We start from the raw sequence: 27,709 nt of genomic DNA on the forward strand, positions 1-27,709 counted from the left end.
AAAATCAGCAAATGGCTGTTTATGTTATACTGTCATTGAAATGTGGTAATACATTATTCCCTAATGCTTCCTTTCTTGTTTCAGTTCTGTAGAAAGCGTTCTGAAAACACTTGTGAAGAGCTGCAGACCGTAAGTATTTGGGGTTTTTTTTAAGCCTGTATTTAGTGCTGCTTTAAGAGGGGGAAGAAAAGTGGGATTTTTTTTTTAACAAAACCCAAAACAAACAGCAGACAAGCCCCCACTCTGCTAGTCATTACTTGGCTGATGTTTCAGCTTGTCTGAGAAGTTTTGGGTGGAGGGCAGAGACTTTTCTGTTCCACTGCATTATGAATGTCCTGGTTTCGGTCAGGATGGAGTTAACTTCTTTTGTAGCAGCGGATGGAATGCTGTGTTTGAGTGTTAAAATGGGAGCAGTGCTGATAACACCCTGATGTTTTTAGTTGTGGTCAACCAGTCAAGGCCTTTTTCAGTTCTTCATATTTCTCTATTAATGAGAAAGGAGGGGACGAAGCCAGGACAGGTGACCCAAACTGGCCAAAGAGAGTATTCCATGCCAATTACGTCATGCTCAGTATAAAGGGGGGCTGGTGGGAGGAGGAGGGGATGGCTCCAGGACACGCAGTTTTTTGGGGGACAGTTGGGTTCTGGGATGGCTCTGGGTGGCACGGCCTGAGTTGTGTGGTTTGGTGAGAAACTGCATTGTGTATCAACAGTTTCATATTTTTTTTGCTCTAAAGTCCTGTTAGCATTGTTATGTTTTACCTTTCTGCTATTTTAGTAAACTATCCTTATCCAAACCCACGGGCTTTTGGTTTCTTGGTTTTGAGGTTATTTGCCCCTTCCTTTTCCCTTCCCTTGCCACACCCCCCCTCCACTCCCCCCCCCCCCCCCCCACCTTTTCCTTTTAAAGACCAGGCAGCTGTGTGTAAGCAGCTGGGGTAAAACCACGACAATGATCAATACCGCAGGCTCCTGGGTGGAGTAAAATGGAAGCAAAATGAAGGGCATGTTCTGTGCTATAATATTTAAACAAAGTGTAAGATTGGGTTTTTACTTTTTAACAGCCCTGTCAGCTAGGATATTGTGGTGGTTTAGCCCTGGCTGGAGGCCAGATGCCCACCGAAGTCAGTCTATTACTCCCCTTCTTAGTTGGACAGGGGAGAAAATATATATTGAGAGGCTCAGGAGACAAAATAAGGACAGGGGGAGATCATTCTGTCAATGACATGGGCAAAACAGACTCAACACAAAGTGAAGAAGAGAGAAGCTACCTAATTTATTACACTACACTACAAAGAACAGTGAAACCGGAGTCAGGAACATGACCAGATCTTAAAACAAATGCAACCAGATCTTAAAACACTTTCCCCCCACCACTCCCTTCTTAGCAGACTTTAGTCAGAATCTTGCTCCCTTCTTCCCCCTGCTCACAGTACAGGGGTGCAGGGACTGGGGAAAATGGGGTTCTCGGTAGCATCTTTCCCCTATCCCTCCATTCTAAGCAGACTTCACTGTAGTCATGATTTCACTCCCTTCTTCCCCCCCGATCACATTACAGAGGGGCAGGGACTGGGAAATGGGGGCTTCGATCAGTCCCTTGCAAGTTGGTTTCCTTCTCGTCCGGGGTGGTGGGGGAAGGCATTCATTTACACCCTCTCCCTGCTGCACCATGGGGTCTCACCCACAGGAGATAGTCCTCCACAAACTTCTCCAACATGAATCCTTTCCCACAGGGCTTTATCTCTTTATCACAGTGTCTCTCAGTCCCAGTCCTCCATGGGATTCCAGGCCTCCCCTCAGCAAACCTGTTCTGACGCAAATGTTTCTCTCATCTCTGTGTCTCTGTTTCTCCTCATGGCTGCCAGTGCTGGCAGGGGCTTGTTCCAACATAGGGTCACAGCATCTTCTCTATGTTTCCACCTGCTCCATCCAGCGTGGAGCCCCTCCACGGCCTTCAGGTGGGGTCTCGGCCTTTTCCATGGGTTTCTTCACGGGCTGCAGGGGCATCTTTCTCTCTGGCACCTGGGTCGCCTCCTCCCTGACCCTTTCCTGGCCTCGGTGTCTGCACAGCTCGTTACATCTTCTCACTCCCTTCTCCGGTGGCAAAATGCAGCTGCTTCTGGGTTGTTCTCTCCTATATGTGATTCTCAGAGTCACTATCTCTCAGGCCGTGACTTTGGCCTGGAATTGCTCGTTGTTTATAGTTTAGGCTGACAGAAAACTGTAACTGCTGCTTACAAAAATCATCTCAGCAGCACAGCCTCACAAAACTGCAACAGATATATAACTGTTAAAGGCCACTGTTGCTTTTGGTTTTGGTAATCTACATCCCCTGGGAATGTGTGTGCCTGAACCAGTCTTGCGCTCTGCACTAATTGACTCAAGATACTGCAGAGATGCAGAGAAGAGACTTGTTCTCTCATACCATTCATATGGCTGTTTGTTGTTATCGTTTGCTTTCATGGGAGCGGTTCTTTGACACCCTGATGTTACTCCATTGAGGAGCTGCTGTTCTAAAAACACACTGCTTGCTTGAGGAACAGACGGATAAAGCATCCTTAGGCTTTTCCCAAACATGTGTGGGTTTGTAGCTAAATACAACCCCTTCCTTTTCAGTGCTGATTTGTCTGGTATCTGTTATGAGTACAAAAGTCACCGAAGCAGAGTTTTTTAAAAATGAGAATGTGCTATTTGTCTCTTGACAATTCTGACTTACGGTTGGGACACTCGTACAGTTAAGTCTGGTTGGCTCCATATCAACTGCAATAATTCTGCTGTATAAACAGTTATATCTGGTATGTGTTTTTAATGCTGCATTGCTTGTGTAGTTAGTTTCCTTTAGAAGAAATTAACTAACCTCTTCAGGATTCTTCTGATGTTCAGGTGAATGTTCCTTGTGCCTTAAGTCACCTTTTGCTATGTGGCCTCAGATGGGAATACTGGTTGGTTGGTTTTGACCAGCCTTCACGCCGAAATGCGTTTGCATTGTGCAGATTCTTTTCTGATCCAACCAGGCAAGAATTTTGTTGCATTTGTGTTCTTAAAGTGACGCACCATGATGGCCTAGATCTCAGCTTTGTGTTTTGTGGCGGCTAAGTGGAGTTGAGGACTGCCTGTCTCTTGCCCCTGGGTACATGCTCTTACTGTAAAACTAAAATTTAACCCAAATTAATAGATCACTTGAACTATGTTTACTAAATCCCAAGCCTGTATATGCTCACTGGTTTCCTTGTTTTCAGATATTTTCCAGAAGATGCCACTGCGGAGATGCTCAATGAATGGAGGCCTTTAATGTGTCCATTTGATGTTACCATGCAAAAGGCCATTACTTACTTTGAACTATTTCTACCTACTACCCTTCCCCCTGAGCTTCACCAGAAAGGTTTCAAGTAAGTGCAATTGACTGTTGGTACACTGTTCTGTCACAAATGGAAGCATTATCTTGTACAGGATAACTTGAAGTCAGCCAGCAGAAAGAAGGGCAGCTTTTTACAGCTTTTTTTGGAAGGAGTTCAAGTCAGAGATTTTGTCAGCATTGTTCTTCTGTGAAAGTAACCTGGGGAAATCTTAGTGCCTGCTCTCTAATGAGTTTTCACTGCTCTACAGAGTAAAGCACACAGTATACAACAAAGCAAAGTAAACTGAATTAAGCATACTTTAATTCTGAAGGAATAGTCCCACCTATTTAATGTGGCATGGCTTCTGTTGAGTCCATCTTGTAAGTTTAAGTACAGTATCACTGTATATTTTGAGCTGGGAGGTAGCGGTCTTCCATTCACTGTCAGGGTGTGGAATTGTGAGGGGGTCAGAAGGCTGCTGTAGGAAATCAGTTTGAGAATTTAAAGCAGAAACATTTGCATGACAGGACAGCATCTGGATCATCTTTGAGGCAGCACCATTGCACTGCAAAACACAAGCCAGTGCACGTAGAAGTTACTTAAGATGGTTAGTTAAAAGTATATTTGTGCTACAGGATTAGTGAAGTCTTCAAGGAAGGGAATGAAACTAGTTTGTAAAGCCGAATTCAAGTAAGGGACTGGTAGGGAGTGGTTGCATCCCTGGCTTCACAGGAATTGACACTTGTAACCATCAGTCAGTAGGGATAAATTTTAGGTTTTAAGGTAGAGTGAAATGAAGTGTGATATGGTTTTCATCTCTTCAGTTGGGATGGCAATATGTAGTGAAATGGCAAAGCTGAAGTAGGTAAAGAAACACCTGGTGAAACACTTGTGTGAAAGAGTGGGATCAGAAACAGAAAGGGGAGGAGAGGGTAAAGAAGCAAGGACCAAAAGCTGGGATCAGCTTAGGGGTGGACAGTTTGCTGTGGGAGACAGTGGTACAAGCGTGTCCGTGTTGATCCCTGCTTCTGTGGAATAAGTTGAGGGGCAGGTGAGTTGCGATGCCCACCTGGCAAAGCAAGGGATGAATCTCCAGTGATGGACCTGCTTTTGCAACATGAACATTACTTTGATTCTGTTCTCTTGCAGGCTTTGGTTTGATGAATTTATAGGCCTTTGGGTGTCAGTTCAAAATCTTCCCCAATGGGAAGGGGTAAGTATTTACATTTCACTTACAGCAGAAGAAATCCCATTCAATATTCCTACAACGTACTTGCAAGGCATTGAAGTCAATCAGTGATAGGATTTTTTTTCCTTTTGGCTTTAACTAGTACAATAAAGCAAAGACAATCTCATGACTGTTAGCAAGCAATTACTGGCTGAATAAATGAGGCTGCACTTGTGCTTGGTGAACATTGTTTAATGGGTAGCTCATACAGCTTTTTTTCCAGCCTTGGGAATGCTGGCAGTTTCCCGACTGCCTGGGAACACTTACAGTAACAAAAAGTGCTGTGGTGATTTTTATACATTTTAATTCTGTAACATCACATCTTTTGTATCTCAACACAACTGTCATGATCCCTAATGCCCTGATTGCAACGAGTTGTCATCATCTTTATTTTAAATATGGTAAAGAACCTGTATTCACTGGACTTCCCACTGGGCAGTACCTTTCCAGGAAAGCAGCCTGCTGTGTACCTGTCTGCTGTTTTTACATGTCTCCTGTGACTGCAGACAAATTTGAGAAAGAAAATCTCATTCTTGAAACACCACCACTAGCAGCTTAGGTGCTGCTGCTGTCAGCTGACCTGTGCCTTGGCTTTACTGCAGTGAAACTTGGCATATTCCCAGATTTTTTCCATACTCAGTATGAACATAAGCTCATTGACCATCTGGCTGCTTTACCTAATCTCCTGCCTGTGGACACAAAGAGGACTTCTCTGTGTCTTTGGAGAAAGCTGATTTCCAAAATGCCGTTGAGTGCTACTGTTGTAGCACACTCCATCCCTGGTGGTTTCTTTGCACAGAGGCTTTGTGTGTGGTTCTTCCTGCTCTAAGTTATGCTTCATGGCAGATAAAGGAAGGTGGACTTTGCTCCAACAGTTGGCAGTTGCCCAGGTTTGAGCAGGGGTGATAGTCACAGTTTTATTTGAGATTGTGGACACTTTAGCATTTATGGCTATCCAAAATAGCACAGTCCTCTCAGCTCTTGTTGGTGGAATGATGGCAGCCAGCTCTTCAGTATCATGATTTGGTGTGTTTCTGTCAAAGAGTCTAACAAATAACCCTCAACACTCTTTTTTCATAAGTTCTTGCTGATCTTTTTTTCCCTCTTCCACTGTATTCTGACAGTTTGCTCAGGAGGCCCAAACAACTTTATATTTTTTCCCCAAAGCTTTCGCTTCTTGTTCCCTTTGCTGCCTTGGCCACTTCTTAAGGGCAGTTATGTTCATTTCATCAGGCTTGGATGCGGGTCATGAGACATATGGGTTCTGGTGGTGCAATCCAATTTAAGCCCCTGTGTGCCACAAGCTTTTCACAGCTTGCTTTGGCCGGCATTAGACTTGCTGTTTGAAGGGGAGCTACAGAATCAGTTGCCTTTGTGCATGGTAAGGGTGTGTTTTGGTGGGTATTTCCCAATATTGAACAAAAAAGGTAGATCATGTAATAAAATCTAGCAGTTGTCTTCAGGTTGCATCAGATGTCACTGTCCTTCGTTGGATTAGTGGGCATTCCAAAGCCATCTTCTCGTGAAGACCGGGAGCTGGACTGATCTTCTGCGAATACCTGTCTCTGAATTAGGCAGGGCTATTTAAGGCCCTTCCTTTTGGCTTGGCCATAGCTTCAGGATAGGAGAGTGAGGCTTCATCTCTGTTTTGTGTCTAGTCCTGATAACCTTCATTCTTGAAGCCATCTTTCAGTTCCCTCTTGGACTCAGGAGTGGTAGTGAAGGCATTCACATTAATTTCCAGAGCATGGGGAACAGGAGAGTGTGTGTGCATGCCTTCTAAAAGTATTGTTAATGTGTCTTTATGAAGAGATAGGGGTCTATGTTCTGACAGGCTGCCTCTCCTGGGACTTACAGCACAGTTACTTGCTTTCTGAGTGCTCAAGTAACGAGTTATCCTCCCGAAAGTAGGAATTTGGGTTCCTGATGAAATACAGTGTTGGTGGCTTCTGAGAGTGAAGTCTTCCTTCACACAAGTGCTTTAGTGGCACGGGTAGCTTTTACCTTGCATCTCTGAAGTACATGAAGGGGTTTGCATGCCTTTTATAATAAATTTATTCTAACAAATACTTGTTTTATGGTTGTTTTCAGCATCTAGTAAATCTTTTTGCTCGCTTGGCCACTGACAACATCGGGTACATAGACTGGGATCCATATGTACCAAAGGTAATATTTCTCTTCATATGAAATGACTTTTATTTACATTGAAATAGGCTTTCAGTGGCAGTACGCTAGGAATCATTTGTATTCCCTGGGCGGGCCTTAGACAGCAGTGGCCCATGTGTTTCGGATGAGGTGTGTTCATTTGAAGACCTAAGTTTCACTTTGAAAATCGGAGCCACCCCTTTGCCACAGACACCACTGGAAGCTGTTACTGCTGTTGCCTGACTCAAAGCCTGACCAAAACAGCAGTGTACCTAACTGTGTAACTAATCCTGTTTTCATGTGGAAACTGTCCTTAATGTTGTTCTGCTGAGAAGCACTATCTGTGACCTTTGAATCTTTGAGCTTACAGACTTTTCGTAGATCTTCATAACAGTTATATTGCTTAAAAAAAAAAAAAATGAAACCACCAAACCTCTTTTGATTAGAGAATTAATTTACGCCAGTTTTATGGCATATATTCAGTTATACCATTTTTATGGCATGCATTAATTTATGTAATTTTTTTCCCTTCTTTCAGATTTTTACGAGAGTTTTGAGGAGTTTAAATCTCCCAGTGGGAAGCAATCAAGTTGTTGTTCCAAGGTTCTTAACAAATGCTTACGACGTAGGACATGCAGTAACGTGGATCACAGCCATGATGGTTAGTAAGATTTTCATAAAGTCAGACAAAACCTCATGCAAGGCTCTAGGCAAGTATGTATTTAAAATTGCTGTTTGTTTTGTTTAGCTCACTGCAGAGGTGTGGGGGTTTTAGGCTACATATTGCCAAGATTTGTTTTCAAGTCCCTTGTTTCACTGTCAGTTTGGGATGTGAATGGAAAGGTTTATTTCCCAGCTGCTGTCTGTGGTGTTCTGGCAATGAACAGCTAGGAACAAGTGCCACTGTGGGTACGTGCTTGGGACCCACTGAGCTGTTGAGTCACTCTTTTAGGGTGAACCTTGTCAGATCAGATGGAGAGAACGTGCTGCTTAGTGCTGAGTGGGCTGTGTGAGGAGGGAAAGCAATTTGCAGATGTGATTTGATGCTTTGAGGTAGCACTGTGGTGACAGTGCTCACTTGTACCTCGTACTACAGTGTTGCCTTTTCATTCTAACTAACTTGGTGGAATAAAAGTCTGTGGCTTATGTTTTACAGGGCGGACCAAGTAAGCTAGTGCAGAAGCACCTGTCTGGATTGTTCAATAGCATTGCTTCTTTTTACCACCCTTCAAATAATGGGCGCTGGCTGGTGAGTGTTTGTGTGTCAAGGCAATAACTCGGGTTGTAACTTCCACTGTCAAACCTGTCAAATCAAGGATGTTGATAGATGCTCTGTGTGCTCCAACAACCAGGTTGTTTGTTGGTTGTATAATACTGTCAGGCTTTAACTTCCAAGATGGGTGATGGTACTGTCATTCAACTCACACTTTTATTCTGATGTCAGGACCACAGCTAATTGGGAGTATTATTCAAACATTAAACCCAAGTCTAGTTTAGAAGCCCAAAACTATATCCTTTCTATGTATTTTTCATTGTTTTTTAAATCAGCAGGCATAGTGCCTTAGGACAAGTCCTAATATTTTGGAAGCTGAGGTTCAATGACCAATTGTGAACACTGTATTTTAGAGCTCTTCTGAGTTTTATTGCAGCTGCGTAACTTCAAGATACTGGCTTAGTGTCTGTTGTACACTTAGTGGCTCCAACTCTGCTATTAATGAGTAATTGAGTAACGTTTCTTGTGTATTCAACAGAACAAACTGATGAAACTACTTCAAAGGTTACCCAGTGGTGTTGTCAGAAGGCTGCATCGCGAGCGCTACAAGAAGATCACTTGGTTAACTCCTGTGCCTGATAGTCATAAACTTACTGACCAGGATGTTACAGACTTTGTAGAATGCATTATTCAACCTGTGCTTCTGGCAATGTTCAGTAAAACTGGAAGCCTGGAGGCAGCCCAAGCCCTGCAGAACCTTGCACTGATGCGTCCTGAATTAGTAATCCCACCTGTACTTGAGAAGTAAGTTCTGCAGAAACATTACAACTTCCCTGTTCCCTTCCCAACAAAACAAATATGCAAAGTGGTATTAAACAATCAGCAATTTCCTTGCTGCAAATGAATTCTTGCAGTGAGGGGAGCTGCTAACACACACCCCTAAGCAATCACCTGTGTCAGGGGAGGCACTGAGGGAGGACTTAGGGGTTTGGTTTAATTTATTTGTTTGAGTTTGGTTGTTTTTAACACGTGGGAGGTGGAATAGTGCTGGGAACTGTTCATAACTTGTGCAACATAGAGTAGTCCTCACATGGTTTGTATTTCTGTTAGCACTTTCTGTCAGGTAGTGGTTGGCATAGTTGATTAAGTAACTTTGTGCCCTTTATTCATGACCTGCCTTGCCCCTTCTCGATTAGCTTTCGATGGGGCCAGGAATAAGTGATGGTATTGTGTGTTTGTGTGGTAATAAGGATAAGTGGTATGGTCTGTGTCAGAGTGTTACACGTTGTTTAAAATTACTGTCATTGCTTCTGACTTCGTAAGTAAATCACTGAAGTGTGCGCCCACATGAAATAGTTTGTGCTATTACTAACACCTTGGTGCCTGAAATTCCAGCAGGAAGCTGTAACTCCTTCCTGCCCCAATGACAACCTTGCTTTCTAATCTCTTGCCATGTACCCCTCCTATGCAGTCTTTTGTACTTCAACAACCCATACTGTAAAAACAGTGGAGAAGGAGTTTGGCTTGAAGAACCCTTCCTAAGTCCCATACCTTCCTGACTCACCTGTTTGTAAAAACTTGATAAATCTGCTCTTACCCAAAAACATTTCAAGCATAGCAGTTCTCAGGAGGACAGCACTGAATGTCTGTGCTGGGTATGACTGCTTTTTGTGTTTGGAGAGCAGACTGAACGTCTGCTCAGGAGTTCAAACTATCACTGGTATGTTTGCCTTGGCTGCAGTTCCAGATTGGTTTCGCTGAGTAGATGTAGGTCCTTTGTGCTTTGAATGATGTAGGGCAAGGGTGGCACCATGACTCTTGTTTGAACTGTGTGTTGTTGGTAACACTAGGAAGTGTTACACAGTTTGCTAAAAAGTACTTGGTGGAAAAAAGGTTTAAAAATCTCAGTAATTTAATGAATTTTTATATAAAAGGACTTTAATGTACCACTAAGTAATATAGCTCATATCTCTTTAGAGGCAGTCAAAGCAACATTTCATGCTTGCCACAAATACCTTGTGCTTTTAAGGGCGCAGCTTGCATTAGCTTAAAGTTCAAACATAATAATGGTCACAGCTATGAGTCCAGGAGCCAATGCTGTTAGTAATTCCTGTGCTGCAGCTGTTAACTATTTCTTTAATCCAGAATCTGTTGTGAACAGGATCGATCAATTGAAAGGAACGCTTTCTAATAGAGCGACGTTAACTCCATTGGAAAAAGATTTGGAACCATTGATTAGCTTGATTTTTTCTTGTAGAAATTTTGTACCCTTCCTGTAGAAAGTCATGTGCAGCAGACTTTCATTTTCTTTGAAGACTTCAGAAACATTATAGCTTCTAATAACTGCTTTTCACCATTACAGAACATACCCTGCACTTGAGACGCTGACAGAACCTCATCAGCTCACAGCTACTTTAAGCTGTGTGATTGGAGTAGCTCGGAGCCTGGTGTCTGGGGGAAAGTGGTTTCCTGAAGGTCCAACACACATGCTACCTCTACTGATGAGAGCATTGCCTGGGGTGGATCCAAATGACTTCAGCAAGTGTATGGTGAGTGGATCAATCTTACCTTTTTCTAAGGGAGAGCCAGCCAACTAGTTCACTAGGAAAGCCTTTTTTATCTTCCCACTAAAGCAAGTAACTTATGTTTCCAGGAGTTTTCAGCTTGGTTTTGTTACGGCACAATTTTATTTGTAAAAAGTTAATATTACAAACCTCTAACTTAGCGTAGTGCTTTTGGCTTGTTGGACAGTGCTGAGTGAATATTTAACAGCAGATGGTGATAAGCATTGTACTGACTTTTTGGGCACCTCTAAAAAACAAGATTAAATAGTTGTTCTAAAGCTCCTAGCATATATTCCTAGTTTTTTAAGACCAATAGGAAGACCTTTATCACAAGTTTTTGTTAAATTAGGTCCCACATCTTCAAGAATTCATATTAATCACCCATTCAAACAATGGATTTTTGTAACTTTAAAGTTTGTCACAAAATAAGTGTTACTCAAAGTTGAGGCAGTCTTGTACAGCACTGGTTGGTAAGTTTTAGATATGAAATCAGAAGTAACTATTTAAGTTTTGGTGTGGAAGAGTGAGGGTCTGGAATTTTTCTTAATGCAGCAACTACCTTTAACTCCCATACCTTAATTGCAAAAACTTTTTAATGTGTATAATCCAGTAACGCTTCTTAAAGAGCTGTTTGCAACTCTCAACAGATTACATTCCAGTTCATTGCAACATTTTCTACTTTGGTGCCTTTAGTAGACTGTTCATCTGTACTGCAAGAGAGAGATGATCTTTCAGAGGTAAGTGTTGTATAGTTCTGAAAAAAACCCTAGAACCTGGTTTTCAATTACACTTGTAGCAATGTAATGACCTCTTCAGGCTTGCTACTCTCTTTTTATGTACATAAAACTACATTAAACAGAAGTGCAACAACAAATGAAGATGCATGTCACCTTTGCTTCCAGTCAGTGTGGTGGGGCTGACATCTGCGTGCAAGTTGGCCTTGTATTCTCAGTGTTGCTTCTTACTGACAGATTGTTTTAGAGATAATGTTAAAGTCAAGCAGTTTAATATTTTAATGTCAGAATTTATCTGCACAAGGCCCTGTGCAATGGACTCTGAGCAGGAGATTGGCCTGTGTGGTTTCCAGTCCCTTGCCATCAATTCTATCCTGAGGCTGATAAAATAGCAGCTTTTGTCACCATTAAGGAAAACCCAAACAAATGAAAAGCAAAAAACAAAACCCCACAAAAAACCTACACCCTCCAACCCCCAAAAAACTGACCTCCCACTGCTTGTGTGTGTTTATCAAAAAGCTCATGCTGTCTCACTTCCCAGGATGGTTTTTCTCCTACAGCAAGTAACTTCAAACCACCCACACTTCTTTAAAGCGTTCCTGCAGTCATGCTTCTCTCTTTCTTAATAAGATGCCATTGCTTTCTCTTCAGATGTTTCATCTCTTCCAATTAAAAGATAGGAACATCATTAGTGAGTGACCCTCATGTCCCTCTTCTGTGTTGTACCCTTTGTTGCCCCTTTGTTATTAGCAGACATGGTAACTTTAATTTGCTGCTTTGGGGTGCTGTTCTTACCCCTCTAGTTTGATAACTCCTAGTGCTCCATTTCTCCACTGTTGTTATGATATGTTGTCCTTTTCCACATAGCAAAAAAATACAGGAGAGAGGCTCTTCCTGTAGCTCAGAGAGCAGCAAGTATCTACAGATTGCACAGACTCTGAGCTGGCTGCTGGAAGAAGGTTAATTTCATTGCCCTAGAGCTGCAGTGCTCAAAAACTAAGAGGAGTTTATAATCTGAATGTGTGATGTAAATACGTCAGCAGAGCCAAGTCTGCCACCACGGCTGGCACTTGCTGACCTCCTGCTGGAAAGGAGGATCAGTAGTAAGGCCAAAGGTTGTATCCATGGAGGCAGACCTGATTTTACCCCAAGAGGTTATTTGGCTAGACATCAAGGCTGGGAAATCGGGGAGGGCAGTGTAAAGAAACTGTAATAATTTGTCTCAAGTACACTGTGTATAACATACAAAATTAAAGACACTTCCAATTTTTAAGTGATGGAGACTACAGCACATTTCCCCTTTAAAGTAGTAAATATAGGACATAACCTCACGTTATATTTCCTTAAGAAAAACCAAGCTTTTATGCTTTTTTGTGTTGGAAAACTCTAGGTGGAAAGAGAATTGTGTTCTGCAACTGCTGAATTTGAGGATTTTGTGCTGCAGTTTATGGATAGGTAAGTAAGCTAAGGACAGGTGAAAGCTTGGCACAAAGAACTTAACAAAGCTATCAAGTTCTGCTTTCTAACATTGCCCTTCCTGTGTTTGTGAAGGTGTTTTGGGCTGATAGAGAGCAGCACGCTGGAACAAACCAGAGAGGAGACTGAAACTGAGAAAATGACTCACCTAGAGAGTCTAGTGGAATTAGGTCTGTCTTCCACTTTCAGTACAATCCTTACTCAGTGTTCAAAGGAAATCTTTAAGGTATGTAGAACATGGGCTTTCCATCTAAGTTTAGGACACTTAATACTCTGTGATGAATGAATGGTGTGTTCAGATCCTTCCTTCTTTCATTGTCTTGTTGTGAGCTTTCATGTTGAATCAGGGAAAGGGCTGGGAGGGGAAGTTTAGGACTTATGTCAGTTTGTTTCATGGATTTGTATACAGCAGCACAGAGGTTCTCCATGCTCTCTTGCCAACGGATGATAAACGTCAGGAGAAATCCTTCTAAGAGCTGACTTTATCACTTTATCATTCTAGGCTGTGATTTTTCACATTAGTCAATGGCAATGCTAACCCAACCTGCCTTCCTTTTCTCTCATCCTTCATCTGGGCAAATGAAATTGTTCAAGGGGCCACGTGGCTAATGGGATCAGAAAAATTAACTGGATTAAAATAACTCTGAGGGAGGGGGGTGGAGAATCCATCTTCTTACACGGCAGATTCTTTCCTCACAGATTGGGATAACACGTTTTAATCCGTTCACATTACATTATGTATACATTTGGAAATGCCAGGTTTTGTACACTTTGAACCCTTGCATCAGACACTTCAGTATGATGTGGTCTGGAATCTTTTGCTTAATAGAAGTTTAAGTTAATTTGTTGTTGTTTATAAATATTTTGTTTGTGTTTTTCCTGGTTATTTATTATTAATTATTTGCATTTTATGCTTTATATAGCTCAGCTTGCCTTGTGAATGGTAATAAGCTGCTTTAAAACGTGCTGGCCACTTAAATAGTTCATAGTTAATTCCTATTTATTTGTTAATAAAGGGATGCTGAGGCTTTACTTCACTTCCATATGTGAAATAGCATAGCTTCTTTTTCAGCTGACTCTGGCTGACTCAGGGCAAAGTGTCTTTCTGTGTAGTTTCTCGGGAGCACCCCAAGTGTACCTTAGTCATTGATATTTACCTGCCCTCCTTTCTTCCCAAAGCACTTGGTGCCTTTTGTTTCTAAGCTCTTGGGAGAAGGAGGGGAATATAGACCTTCCCGTAATGGAGCTCTAGGCATTCTACAGAATTACCTTCTCTGAATTTCTCATATGTGAATCGTGGCTACAGTCTTCTCTTTTCAAAGACTACAGCATTACGTATAGATGCTGCCTTCTGTGTAACGTCAAACACTTTATTATACCCTGTTTTTTGTTTTTAAAAATCTAACCTCCATCTCTTTGTGCTCATTTTTAGGTTGCCTTGGAGAAGGTTTTTAACTTTGCTGTTTCAAATATATTTGAGACCAGAGTTGCTGGCCGAATGGTTGCCGACATGTGCCGAGCTGCAGTGAAAGTGAGAGAAAATGCTCTGACTTCACTTGATCTTTAGCTTAAAAAAGAAAAAAGCTGCTACTTTTTCCTTCTGCAAAATACGTAATTTTTCTTGTCCATACAGGTGGTTCTTAAGGCTATGTCTTCTAAAATCAGATGATTGCATATAGAACTATTTCAAGAACTTAATTCACAAAGCATTTTTCTTGCATTTTTGTTACACTTAGGTTTTACTGAGTGTTTAAAAATCAGGAAGTTAGAGTGAAGATGCAATAGACTCCTCTCTCCTTTGCAATAATGCTGTTTAGAAGATTTTTAGCAGTGTGTGTGCTGAGTTCCGTAATGCATCTTTTTTTAAAATGGGCTATTTGTGATGCTGTTTCCAGTGCCGCCCTGAGGAGTCCTTGAAGCTGTTTGTACCACACTGCTGCAATGTTATAGCTCACCTCACAGTCAGTAAGTTTATAAGATTTTTAGTGTTATTTACTTTTTGTTTGGGTTGACTTTTGTAAATCATGGAGATAATAGTTAAAGCTTGTGCATTTTCACAGCTTCGTTTCAATATGGAAAACTAATCTTGTCTTTTTTTGTCTATTCTGTCTGAAAAACCAAACCAACAACTGATAATGTGTAATTTCAAGACAGAAATCTATCAGACTGGAGGGGTGTGATTCTTGAAAATACCTTTTGACGTGTCTCAAAGAGAATTCAAAGTGTTAAATTGGCAAAAGCAAATTCCAGTTGGACTTGGGGGCCGTGTGAATTGGAAGGCTGCAGTTAGAAGGGTTGGGAATGTACTTTGAGGGATGCAAGCATCTGGTTTATAGTTCAGCTTGTTTAGAAAACAACTGCCATGTTGTTACAGCAGTGCTTATCACTTGTTCCTCTAGATGATGATGTGTTACATGATGAAGAACTAGATAAGGAGCTCCTTTGGAATCTTCAGCTGTTGTCAGAGGTATTGCAAGGAATGTTTTTCCCATGCATGCATGTTGCTGAATCCCATTTATTGCCCCTGAAAGAAGACAACTGTAAGCTTGTGTTAAAGTAAATGTTTTATGAATGAAACTACGTAACTGCCTTCTCTTATCTGACTTTAAATGGCTGCTGTTAGAAGAAAGTAAATTGATGGTGTATGTGGGGGGGGAAAAAAAGTAGCACTTAATACAGATGGCTGTTGAGGAGTAGACAAGGGACACATGCCTGTGGTAAAGATAAGTCTTTTAAAATTAATCTCTGATCTTCTGTGAGTATTGCTAGAAAATTTGGAATGGCATCAAGAAGCAATGTATGTCACAGTTCTGCTGTGTTGCTCAAGCCTTTCCAAGAGCAGCAGAAGTGGTAGTAACCCTTTCCAAGAGCAGCAGCAGTTGTAGCTCACATTCAGTCTTTCAATTTGGATTCAGTGTGACGTGCAGAATGTAGCCTGGTACAGCGTCGGCTGAGCTGTGTAATCCTCTCTCTAGTTCCCTAGAACAGAATCAGCTCTGTTTACCTTGAAATGTTTGTCTTTCCCATTAGATCACTCGAGTGGATGGAAAGAAGTTGCTACCGTACAGGGAGCAGCTTGGGAAGATTCTGCAGCGAACCCTACACTTAACCTGTAAGCAGGGTTACATTCTGTCTTGTAACCTACTGCACCACCTTCTTCGTTCTGCTACACTTATCTACCCCACAGAGTACTGCAGTGTGCCAGGTGGCTTTGACAAGCCTCTTTCTGAATACTTTCCTATCAAGGCAAGGATTTTCATTTATTTAGGATTAGAGGATTTGACTTTTTTATTATTTAAAACGATCGTACGCTATATTATTTGCTTTTATTTGGAGATTTCTGAACGTAGGAAGCAGCAATGGAAGGTGTGATTGAAAGATGCTTTGGGCTTTGAAACACAGAATTGTATTGATAACAAAAGATGAATATTGACTGTTGTTTTGAATAGTTTTATAGCTTGATGCATTAGTGTTTTGACGGGTGTTTTACAGTGATTGCGTGACTGCAGTAAGGTAATACAAAGGAAGAGTGCCTACTCCTGTTTTCTGATCCTGTGTTATATGATGCATTTAACTGGGACCCAGCTATAGGGATACAAGCAGTAAAGTTCAGCATCTGGCAGGAGAGTTTTGCCATTCACTTAAATACCCAGTCAGAAAAAGCATTTTTGCGCTGGGACAAACTTAGTCTTTCATCTGCTTTTGTGGATGAGAGCTGCAGCCTTTCCGTTTTCCCCTTCCCATAAGTGTGGCTGTCAGGTAGAACGAGTAACAGTGAGTGCATCAGTGCCAAGCTATCATGAGAAAGGAGATAGGGCAGGTAGGCAGAACAGCAAATCAACAATAGTTCTACACTGAACTTGAGAGAAAGTACAAATGGCAATACTAAAAATTACTGAAACTGTCAAAAGTGACGTGCTAGTTTGCTGTTACCACTTTGAGGTCAGTTTTCCAGTATTACAGACAAACAGTGCAGTGATTTTCAGCTGACCTATTGGGTATGAAGCCATGTTGTGCTACAGAGCATTCTTTTACAACTGCAGACAGTCTTGTGCTTGTTATGGAAACAAATCTTAAATGCCCCAATGCAAAACTCCTCTGAAATTGGGAGGGGAAAAAAAAGAAAATCAAACCACAATTCCTTTGCTATTGCAAGCAGGAATGGCTACTCCAGCAGTGTGTGTTCTGTTAACTGACTTGCTTTTAGCACCTTGAGTTTGTCACTTACATGATTCCTGCCCTGGTGTAAAACTGCACTTCTCCCACTTCAAGTAATACTGATGGAGGAGTAGCTTGCTCTTCCAAGGAAGAGACACAAAGCAGGCTGCATTGAGTTGAGGGAATTGCTGTCAGATCAGTCCAGCAGTTTAAGAACAGATGGTGAAGTTCTGTATTATTCAATTACTGGGTAATATTACTGTGCAATATTCAATTACTGTGTAAACAGAGAGGAAATGGAAAGTGAAGACTGCAGAGGTCTATCTATTAATTGTTACAGTCCTAAGCACGGACTTGATTTTTGAATATGAACTAGTAAGAAATATAGTGACTCTTTTGTCCCAGGTACTCAAGTGGCATTAATTCTGTTGTAAGTCTGAGCTCTTTGTAAGCCAAATCTTTTTTATGGAATCACCTAGCAGTGTAGGCCAGGTCCACCTTCAAATTTATCTCTTTGATTTTAAAAAAGGAAAAAAAAAAAAAAAAAGTGTTAGAGTGGTTCACAGCTGAAAAGGAGTATTATTAAATGGGCTTTGTTATGTATGGAAGTATCAAAAGTCTGAGTTCTACTTAAGAATATTTCTTTGTTATTCCTTTAGCTGGATAAAAAATAAGTTGTATTTGAATTAGACTTATACAAGTCTAATTGTATAATATATCCTTTTCCTTTTAGCCCTTTCAGTTATGTGTCGTTTTCCAGGTACATGTAGACGTTATAGTAGGTTTGGGATTTCTGTTTGGGTTTATTGTGTTCTTGTTTGGTTTGTTTTTTTCCTGGAATTGTCAGGATAGCTGCTTTACAACAGTATGTGGTTCATATGTTTAGATTTTGGTGGTTGTTTCACAGTTTGATTAATAGGAAATGTCTGTCTTTTCTCTAGGACTGGGGTAAACCAGGTGACCTATGGAACTTGGACATCCAGTGGCATGTTCCTTCATCTGAGGAGATAAACTTCGCTTTTTATTTGCTGGATACTTTTCTTCAGCCTGAGCTCACCAGACTAGAGCACTATGCAGTTGGAAAGCTAGAAATGTCCAGGTTAGTGCTGATACTTGGTAGGGAGAAGGTGTATCTTTCTGCTCATGGCTGTTTTGAGTAGATAGCGCCAATCATACTGGCAGTAGCAAACTTAAGGAGTAAAATACTGTAATGCTACACTGTCTTTGATACTATTCAAAGATTTCCAACTCTTGGGAGTACATGTAGCTTGGCAGTGCATTTCATAAAATGGGTAACACTATTTTGAACAGAAATGCTCTTTAAAACCAAAATGAAAATCGTAAGACACTCTGTGTTGGTATAAAGACTCTTTTGTTCCAACAATTTCAAGTACATATCACAAATTATGTTTCTTTTTAACTGCAGTCAGCAATAAAAAAGCTCTAGACTCTTACCTTGTTAGTTTTGCACAACCATTTGTGTTCCTAAGCTGTCAAGTGGAACACTGAACTGATTTGGCTCAGAAATCTGCCTCCCTCTGCTTCCTTTCTGCGAGTAAATGGATTCATACATAGTGTGTCCCTGCAGAAACAGCAGTGGTGAAATACAGGAGGTCTTGCAGAGTCAGAGGCAGCCCCCTTGTGTACTGTGAGTACGAAGCCATGGCTTAACAGGGAGAGTTTCCTAAGCACAGGGTAATCATGAGTTCAGTATGTGCTAAAGCATTTACAAGTATCAGATAGCTCAAGCTGTTTACAAGCACTAAACCTCATACATTCTTTATTTCTCATGTTAAACCTTCGTGGCCTTGAAGCTATATATACTTCAAGTGATGTCCATAGCATGTGATGTTACACCTCGTGCTGTCAAATGCAGGGCCTGGAGTATCAGACTCCTCAGTGTATTTGTCTGACCAAGTTCCTGCTGCATTTTTTTAACTTAAAGGCGTTATATGCTTGACAAATCCATGCCTCCAAACTGCAATTGGAAATGAATCTTTGGACTAAAAGAAGAAAGGAATCTTTTTTTTTCTTTGTTTATTTCCTTGTTCTCTTTGACACCTTATGTGCCCAGCTGTTGATTTATAACAGAGTAGGACTTGGATTTGGTCATGGCTTCCCTGTGGTACCTAACATACATAGATGATGGTGATTTGGGAAGATGCAGCCAAGTGCATGAATTGCAAATTCAGTTGGAAGGCAAGATAGCAAAGCTGTGAGAGTAGAGGATGCCGTTAGTTGCTGAGAGAGTAATAGGTGTGAAAAAAGGGGTAGTAGGTGAGGCTGTTATTTGAATTGCTGTTTCTGCAGCTTGAGGGGTTTTTATCAGACTTTTTTCCAGTATTCCATTAAGTAATAATTGGAAATGGAACATTTTTTTATGCATTGGGAGGTTCAGAGTAAGATTTTTCTATTGCAGAAGATAGAATTTTTATTTTAACAGCCTTTGTTGAACACCCACCTATATTATTTAGAAGTAATGCATGAGTACTAGGAGCTATTCAGCAAGGAAACCCCTGAAGAGGGCTGAAAGGAGTTATTTCACAAATCAGAGCTGTTGCCACAAAGGTGAGCACAAAGGGCAAAAAACTGTATACCAAATGCTGCTACTACAGATGAGACAGCTTTAAAAAGAATTCCTTAGTTCTCTAAAATAACACAGAAAAAGGTTGTTCACATCCTTCCGTTATGATTTATCTTCAGGCTGTAAAATATTCCCTCACCAAGAAGGTGTTCCCTCATCATCCTACTTGCTCTTCTTGGAAAGGACTTTTCTTGGCCTTGGGGTGGAGACTTATTTCATGAGTTTTGTCTGAGATGTAGCTGCAATTCTTCAAAATGATTTTTGGGGTAAAGCTGTCCTGGCATTAGTTTATATCATTATACTGATGTTTTCTTCATGTTTCAGAATGTAAAATCCCCCAAAAGGAGGTGTGGTTTTTTCAGCAAATGAAAACTCACTGTTGAAGCACATTGGAGTGGATCAAAAAAATGCAACTTGATTTCTGTAGTGCTCCCTCTTGTGTTTAGAATTGACATCTGAAAAACAGAGCTTTTATAAAACCTCAGTTTAGCAATTGCATATTTTTCAAGCATTTAACAGAGGATTAATTGGGTTGTTTCCTTCTTTAAGAGACGACGTGCAGCAGAGTCTCGCAATAGTGCATAACTGCTTGATCGGTTCGGGGAACATTCTGCCTCCTCTGAAAGGAGAAAGGGTGGCTCATCTGTAAGTAAAATCTATTTTTATATCACAAACATTCTTAGCAATATATTACTTCATCCTGGGTTTTAGTGCCCATGGCTGTTACCACACGACTGCTTCTAGCAGCTGTTTTTAAGGAAGTCATAGTAAAAAGATCCAGAAATCTGAAGTAGTGATTTACAGAAAGGCTTGAGTACTCAAACATGAAATAGCGTTAGGTGCTTTTGTTCCTCCAAGGTGCTAGAAATTTTTAAAAAGGTGACAGCATTGCATTGCTCATGCTACTTGATGTAAAGGAAGTGCTCACTCCTTGTTTCCCCTCCACTGAAAGAAGCCTTCAAACCATGGTGTGCTGTCATCTTACTCCATGTTCTTGTCTCCTTGGATGAGTAAGGTCGTAAAGATTCTGAGCTGAACTTCTTGCTGGCTGTTTTCTCCTATTAAAATAGAAAATAAGTCCCATTGGAATACTCAAACCCCTGTCATAGCAGAACCTGGTCACTGATGTGAGCATACAGTAGAAGTTTAGCATAAATGCTTGAGTTCATTTTGGAAGTAGTAGGAACTTTGTGTTGCCTTGCAGTAGCTCAGGCTTTAAAACCGACTGTTTGTAGTAGATGGATTTGCTGCTTTAACTTTGACTTCTTTGAGAGACTGTGTTGAAATATTGTTTGTGGCAATTCTGAGTTTGATTCCTGTTGTTACATATCATGTGTGAAACAGGGAGGGTTTCAGTGAAGCTTATGGTTGCAGTCTCTATTTGGTGGTGATGAAGCTGTTGCTGAGACTTTCTTTTAGCATCTCAAGGCTGAGTTGATCCATCCAGGACAGATGGTGTTCATTCTAGTGATGAGTCCTACAAGACATATGTTCTGTTTTTTCATGGGTCACTGTAATGTAAGCAAGGGCATTGTGTGAAGAAGGAAGATGTCCTCTTCCTTCCCCAAGAAATAACCAGAATGTTTGCGATAGAGGAGGTATCTTTTGGTTTGAAGACCTTCCGATGAATACTGTTTTCTGCCCGAATGTCTATGAAACTGTCCATCCAGTTTGAATGTGAGAGGTGGCTTTTGATGAACCTGCTGTTACAACACGAAAAAACCTGGGTTTGCATTGTGAGGTCCTGGGTTATTTTTTTGGCAGATACCAGCTCGCATTCCCAAACCTGTTCCCACTTATAAATAGCGGGAACGCACAAAAAGCCCTTGGATTTGAAACCAAAGGGATTTGATTCAAAGGGACTGTCAGTTAGGCAGAATACCCTTATTTTAGGTACTGTACGTCCATAGGTAGTACTTAGACCAGTGGTGATGATACTCACTGTCTTAAAGTGACAGTATAGGAATATTTTTGAATGCAGTTACTGGTAAATGACTTGATACATTTAAGTTAAAAAGAATTCTGCACATATGTGTCTAAAACAAACTGTTACAGGAGACTTCTTGTCAGGTACCTCCTACTCTGCTTAACTCCAGTGGACCACGGCAGAACGTGCGCTGTGTAGTACAGCACTGTTACTTGTGCTGGCTGTAAAGTTGATTCGAGTAGGTGTCACTGCTAGCTTTTCTCCATCTCGGTGGTTAAGGATACCTGAAGATTCTTGCCAAGACAGGCACATGAGGAGTATTAGTTCCTTTATCTTGTAGCCTGCTCACTGAATAAAAGGAAAGTCACATAGAAGGGGAAGAGCTTGGAGCTGTGCAGTTTGAGTCTTGACAGAAGAAATATGTGGGTATAATGAACTTTAAAACTGTGGAGCAGGATGATGAGTTTAGGTGTCACAGTTCAGTTAGTGGTGGGAGCTCCATCTGCCTGCAAGCTGCTCCCACCACCTAAACACTTTTTCCCTAGTGTATGAGGTTTGTTTTTCTTGTGTCACAACTGAAAGCCACCCAGATGTTTGCAGACCTTGTTTTTGGGGTCTCTTTGTGGTCTTGCTTTGAGGGACAGGCAGGGAAAGGCAGTGGCAGGAATAAAGCAGAAAGGCTGCTTTCTTCAGGAACAGGTGGGAACGGCATGAGCCCACTGTACCTGATTTGATCACTGATTTAAGTGTCATGTAGGGGGATGAGAGCATAACTTAAGTTACAAGCACTGTTTTGGGAGAGGAAAATGAGGGAGTGTGGATTGAAGTTCTCAACCTTTCTGCTTTAAAACAGAGTGCAGAGATGAATGTGTGAGAGTGCTTTCCACTAATGTAACGATCTGCTGCTCGGTGCTTTGTTGTTGCTCTGATTCTTTTTACGTTACTTCTACAGTAAGACAAGGGAGCTGTTGCAAATACAAAGCTGCTCTGCTAGTGCCAGACTACTGCATTTTACTGTAGGGGTACTTTTAACTGCTGGTTCACTAATTGCCTCTGGTCTCTTTGTTTGTAGCTGGTGTATTATGATTTGTCAGCAGCGTTTTATGGAAATAATTTTTAAAAGCCTGTTGCACTGTTCACTTACAGGAACCTTTCATCCTGAAAAGTTTTCTGGGAAGTCATTCCATTCCTATGGACTGTTACAGGGTTAAGTTCTTCTGTTGGTTTCTTTGTTCGTTATCTTTATTTGCTGTTTGATAAAGCTGCAACTGAATAAAACTCGCCAGCATTGGTGTGGTATGTTCTCTTTGTTAGACAGGATCAAAACATGCCCTTATTTTCATGGCTTAATAAATACCGCTTAAAAGTTTAGGAACTTCTGTTTACCTACAAGTGGCTACATTGGCATGAGCCCTCTCCACTCTCCTGCCAGGCTCAGTTAATGTTTTCATGTTGATTCATTAGTTTCTCTTAGTTCTTTTTGTTATCTTTTGATGACAGGTAGTTTGGGAACTGGCAAGTGATGTATATAGTCCCGAAAACACGTGGTTAAATTGACCAGCACTTGACTTGGATTTGCTCAGCGCACGGTGTGTGTGTGTGCGTGTGTGTATATTCACGGTCGCTATGCACACATCGGTGTAGCTGCTGTGAATGCTAGTAGTAGTATCCTTGGTTAGTGAACTGGAGCGTAAATGGTTTGGGATTCATAACGATCTTCTGGAGGCCAGGCGGTTCTTGCAATGTAGCTTGTGATTTTCATTTGTTGTTTATTCTTTTCTTACCAATTTTGGGAGCAAAATCCCCACATGTGTGTTTGAGTGACATAATTTATATCCTTCTGAAGATCGTGTTGTAGCTCATGCTGTTGTGCACGCTCGAGGTTACTGGGTGTGTGTTGGATGTGAGCAGGTGTTTGGGGAAGATCAGCAATTCTATAGAACAGGAATCAGTGCAGAATCCATGTGTATGTAAATGGCATAACTGAATCTTGCCAGAATTGAACATTTCAGTAGGAAGCACAGCTTCAATAAATGTCATGTGATGTTAACTTCTTGGTTTTTAGCCTGTAAGTAGCAAGGAATTTAAACTTCAGCTCTTGGGAGGATGAATGAATTCCCTCCTGAAGTGGCACGCATAACAAATGACTAGAAAGCTATTTTGGGACTCAATGGTGTGTATTTACATTATTACTCCCCATTGCTTTTGATCCTAGCACAGATGCCATTGATTTCAGGTGTGTTCTGTGACTCACTTGTTAATGCAAAGCAAGTAGTTACAAGGGGAAGGGATAAAAGGACTTGAGGCTGCCAAGACAGGGGTCTGTGGAGCATCAGTCCTTTATGACAGCAGTAGCTTTTTGGGGCGTAATCAAGGAGGTCAGAGCTGTAGTGACCAATCCTGCCATAGTTGGGGAAAAATGAGCGCACAGTTTTCTCTGTGCCTGGTGTAATGGTTGCTCTGCCCCATGAGATGTACACAAGGACGCACAGTGTGTCTGCACACAGTCTGCCCTTGCTCTTAAGGGGACACTGTATTTGGAAGTAATATCCCCCTTCATTTGTTATGAGGCCTCTAATGGTGTGCAAATAATGATTATTTCAGATGCAGACAGTACAAAGCTCTCCAAGGTTGGGAAATGTTTTGCTGCTGTTCCATTGAGTTTTCCGTTGCTTCTGTTCCTTGCAACCCCCTTACTAACAGGGTAACACTAAGCAGCTGATTTAGGGGAGCAAAACAGAGATTACTCGGAGAACGTCCGTTTTGTTTCTCCCTCTGAAATACAGCTTGATTAGTTAGGATGCAGTATTGCTCTGCTCTTGCTCCCAGTGTCAGTAGGAGCATTCCTAATGCCTCTTCACTGAAGGTGCTCAGCCTGCAGGTGAGAGATAAGACCACATTTAACTGTGTAGAATGTATGGTATGCTGAGGGGCAGGGCTAGCTAACCTCTCTTGGCATCTCCAGGGAAGTTCCCAGCTCTGCTGGGGGAGCTACACACAGAGAAGGAAACAGTTACTCCTCCATGGAGAGTAACCCTGTTTTTTCCATGGGCACGTTCCAATTGCTGTCTCTTCATCTCTTCTGTCCAAATTGGTTGATGCAGCCCTTGATCTAGTCCTTAACAACCCTGACACAGGTTTTGTGCAGAGAAAGTTGTTTCTTTGGGGGTGTTTTCTGCAGTTAGAAATATTTCTTCTGCATTTGATTCAGTGGAGTGATGCTAGAAGCTACTTGTTTCTGAAGAGCTGTATCTGCTTGCTGAATTGCACTTGTATCTGAGGAATATGTACACAGAGCCATGAATAGAGTCTGGGAGTTGAAAAATATAGTGCATCAATTTTTCTTGAATAAAGATGCTTCAGGTTTTGTACTGTGACACATAAGGAAGTGGGTTCAGCAGAGTTCTGTTTAATTGGGATGTCTGTTGGATTTCCATGGCAATTTCCGTGTTGAAAACTGTAGACAGAGAATGAAGTACTGTTTATACACTGCATGGGGTGTTGTCGTGAGAATCTCCCTATCAGGATTGACTGAAGTTCAGAAAAATATTTCATGCCGCTTCCTTTTGTGTCCCTGACATAACCCCCTTAGTTTTCTGTGGCACAGTACCTGACACTCCCAATGCTGAACATCATGGGGGTGGATCTTAGCTTCTCGGCCAGCTACAAACACTTTTGAACATAGTATTTTCATCCTCTTAGTAAGTAGCCTTGTTGAAATAAATGGTTCTGCCTGTGGAGTAAGGACTATACCAGGCTGGTGGGTGATGACTGGATGCAGCATGTTGAGTTGTTACTCCTGGTTTGCTCAGGTAGTGAAGTGTACAGAGAGCTTGGACGGTTGTTCTTCCATTGTTTTATGTTAGACCTTGGGCTGGCTGGCAAAGAACAGCTGAATGCGTTTTGTTGGGAATGGGGAAGAAGCACAAAGGTTTGTTACCTTTCTGCAGACTACCCAAGGGAGAAGTGGGATGTTGCGCTTGAATTTTCCTCACCTCATTGGTAGGTAAGCCCTACATGTACTTAATCTCTGTGTTTCTGTCAGGGAAAGCTACATAACAGTAAATACATATTAAAGTACTGGAGAAGAAATTGTAGCTGTAAGCTCATTTATGTATCAACATATCCAATATACTGTACCAAAAAAAAGTAACCACTTCAACAATCTCAGATGTTGTCTGTTAGGTTTGTTTTTTTAAGAACTTTTTATGTCATTGGGGCAGGAAGGTTTATTTTTTTTCCTCTAGACATTAATTTCAGAAATATCCCTGCTCTGTATCTTCCCAAGGGGAAAGATCTGGTCTTGGAGAAATACACAGCAAACGCTTTCAGAGTCAATCATGTAGATGGCTCTAAAAGAGCGAGTGTGGGGGACCACAGCAGCTTTATATGGATTTACTTATTCAGGACCAAAGTACAGGATTGATGGTGGATGTCTTGGAAATTGCCTTAGTGGCCAAGGTGTACCTTAAGCACTCGTGTCAGTGCTGAGGTTTTGGGGGAAGTATTCAGAGTGGCTCATTTTCACATCAACTTCACCCTGCCAGAAATACAGTGAGAAAACTGAAACACCTTCTCGGTGGCCAAATCAGTTAAGAGGAAGATGCTTCAGTTTGACTTTTGATGGTGCAGATGTGGCTGTTAAAAGGGTTGTGAGGTCAGACTGTTTACTTAATTTTTGGTGTCAAGTTTTTTCTTGGGATTGCCATTCTGCGTTTAATCAGCACGATAATTGAAGCTCCTCTGTTTTAATATGTTTGATTTTACAGGAGAGAAATGACACTTCTGCCTGGTTCTGACAGAAGTTTGCTGTTGGATGAAATCTGTGTGTTTATTTTAGGATCTGGTGGCACGTGCTCAGATACAGAAGCTGTAATGTGTTCTGATGTGTTGCTCAGCATTTGTAATGGGGGTAGAGTCGCATTGGTTCACTTAGCTTTGTACTGACTGTACTGGCAGTGCATTCTGTGTGGAGATTGTTGTTTTTTTTTTTCCTAGGGACTGCTTGCTGGTACTATTAGTTTAGTATAATGCACCAGTCTGTTTCACTTGAATTTGTTCCCTTAATGTTTCAGGGGTGAGATTGTAGGTTTTTAAAAAAAATGGGCAACAAAACCAAAATGCAAACCCCCAGATGTATGTAGGAAACACTTCTTGGTGTTAAGTTCTTTGGTGTGTGATACTTGAGTCTGTACTTCTTGGGTGGTTACGCATAAAGCAGATCCACAAAGACTAAGAATGCACTTGAAATACTTTGGATTGATAAGTTTGACCCAAATCATAGCCTGGCTTTATTTTTTGGTGTGGTTACTAATAATGAACTTCATTTAGCAGTAAGTATGGCTTCTATAGGTAACAGGTATGTTATAAAGAAAGGACCAAAGTCAGAAAAGCTTTATCAGCTTCACTTGTCAGGAGAGGCTTCTGCCTTGGCAGTGGAACGCATCTGCCCCTTCTAGCCTGAGACATCTAGGAGCTGTTCTAGGCTTAACAGTGAGCCTAAAGCTCTGGATGTTTAACAGACCTAATGAGGCTCTGTGAAACAAGAAATCAAGATTCTGGGTTCAAGGTGTCCTTATGGTGTACCTACTGCCTCTGACAAGCAGTCTGACCATATGTATGGCTGCTTTATAAATGCCAAAGCTTACTGTTTGTAAATCCAAATGTCCTTGGCATTGCTGGTGTCAATTCTAACTTGTTAAAATGAATGAACTCTCAGTGAAACTCCTAGCCAAGGATTTCCATAACATGTAGTAGTAATATCTGGTTTGTTTTCATGCAGGGTCCCAAGTCTGGTGTCTTTGGAAGAGACAAAACTCTACACTGGTGTTGAATATGGTAAGTGGGTCCTAATTCTGTTGTAAAACCAGTAGACTCTTTCAGAGAGCATAATTTTGGTGGTTCTTTCTGTGTTAAATGTGCTTTTCTGGCCAGCATAGAAGTTGCATACATGCACTGGCAGATGAGATACAAATCTGCCGTGGTGGTATGGCTGGGAATGGGAGCTCAGGTCCAGTCCCCAGGTTGGAATGGTTGGGCCCTTGTACTTCCAAGGTGCAGGAAGCACCAGCCACCACCCAAGAACTGAGACACAGAAGGAATTGAGGCGTAACCTGCTGAACACTCCGAGTCCTTCCTTGTCCTTCTTAATGTGCTACTCCACTTCCATATGCTAAATAACCTGCTGCAATCTATGGTCAGAAGTGAAGCCAGCTGCCAACGCAGCTAAAGAAAGGCAGGTGGCTGTAAAGATACTCTTGGCTTGATGAAAAAGGCCCTGTGAGAGCGGTGTCCGTGGCTGTCACAAGAGGGCTACTTTTACAGTAGTTTGTGTCTCTGAAT

At 41.5% G+C, this 27,709-nt stretch overlaps 1 protein-coding gene across 1 annotated transcript in view; it reads left to right on the top strand.

Moving 5' to 3' along the window:
* The window catches only part of PSME4 (proteasome activator subunit 4), a gene marked incomplete at its 5' end in the record, with an annotated part of 63,387 nt that overhangs the window by 13,068 nt on the left and 22,610 nt on the right, over positions 1–27,709 (top strand). Inside the window, 18 exons of the mRNA XM_084261318.1 lie at positions 85–129; positions 3,240–3,389; positions 4,488–4,551; positions 6,658–6,732; positions 7,250–7,372; positions 7,868–7,960; positions 8,463–8,728; positions 10,287–10,473; positions 11,136–11,225; positions 12,613–12,677; positions 12,774–12,924; positions 14,131–14,229; positions 14,594–14,663; positions 15,098–15,165; positions 15,729–15,944; positions 17,798–17,955; positions 19,990–20,085; positions 27,150–27,205. Coding sequence (XP_084117444.1) covers positions 85–129; positions 3,240–3,389; positions 4,488–4,551; positions 6,658–6,732; positions 7,250–7,372; positions 7,868–7,960; positions 8,463–8,728; positions 10,287–10,473; positions 11,136–11,225; positions 12,613–12,677; positions 12,774–12,924; positions 14,131–14,229; positions 14,594–14,663; positions 15,098–15,165; positions 15,729–15,944; positions 17,798–17,955; positions 19,990–20,085; positions 27,150–27,205 — 2,072 coding nt within the window. The remainder of the gene's footprint in view (positions 1–84; positions 130–3,239; positions 3,390–4,487; positions 4,552–6,657; positions 6,733–7,249; positions 7,373–7,867; positions 7,961–8,462; positions 8,729–10,286; positions 10,474–11,135; positions 11,226–12,612; positions 12,678–12,773; positions 12,925–14,130; positions 14,230–14,593; positions 14,664–15,097; positions 15,166–15,728; positions 15,945–17,797; positions 17,956–19,989; positions 20,086–27,149; positions 27,206–27,709) is intronic.

The sequence above is a fragment of the Gallinula chloropus genome, assembly GCF_964237585.1.
Source record: "Gallinula chloropus genome assembly, chromosome: 3".
NCBI lineage: Eukaryota > Metazoa > Chordata > Aves > Gruiformes > Rallidae > Gallinula > Gallinula chloropus.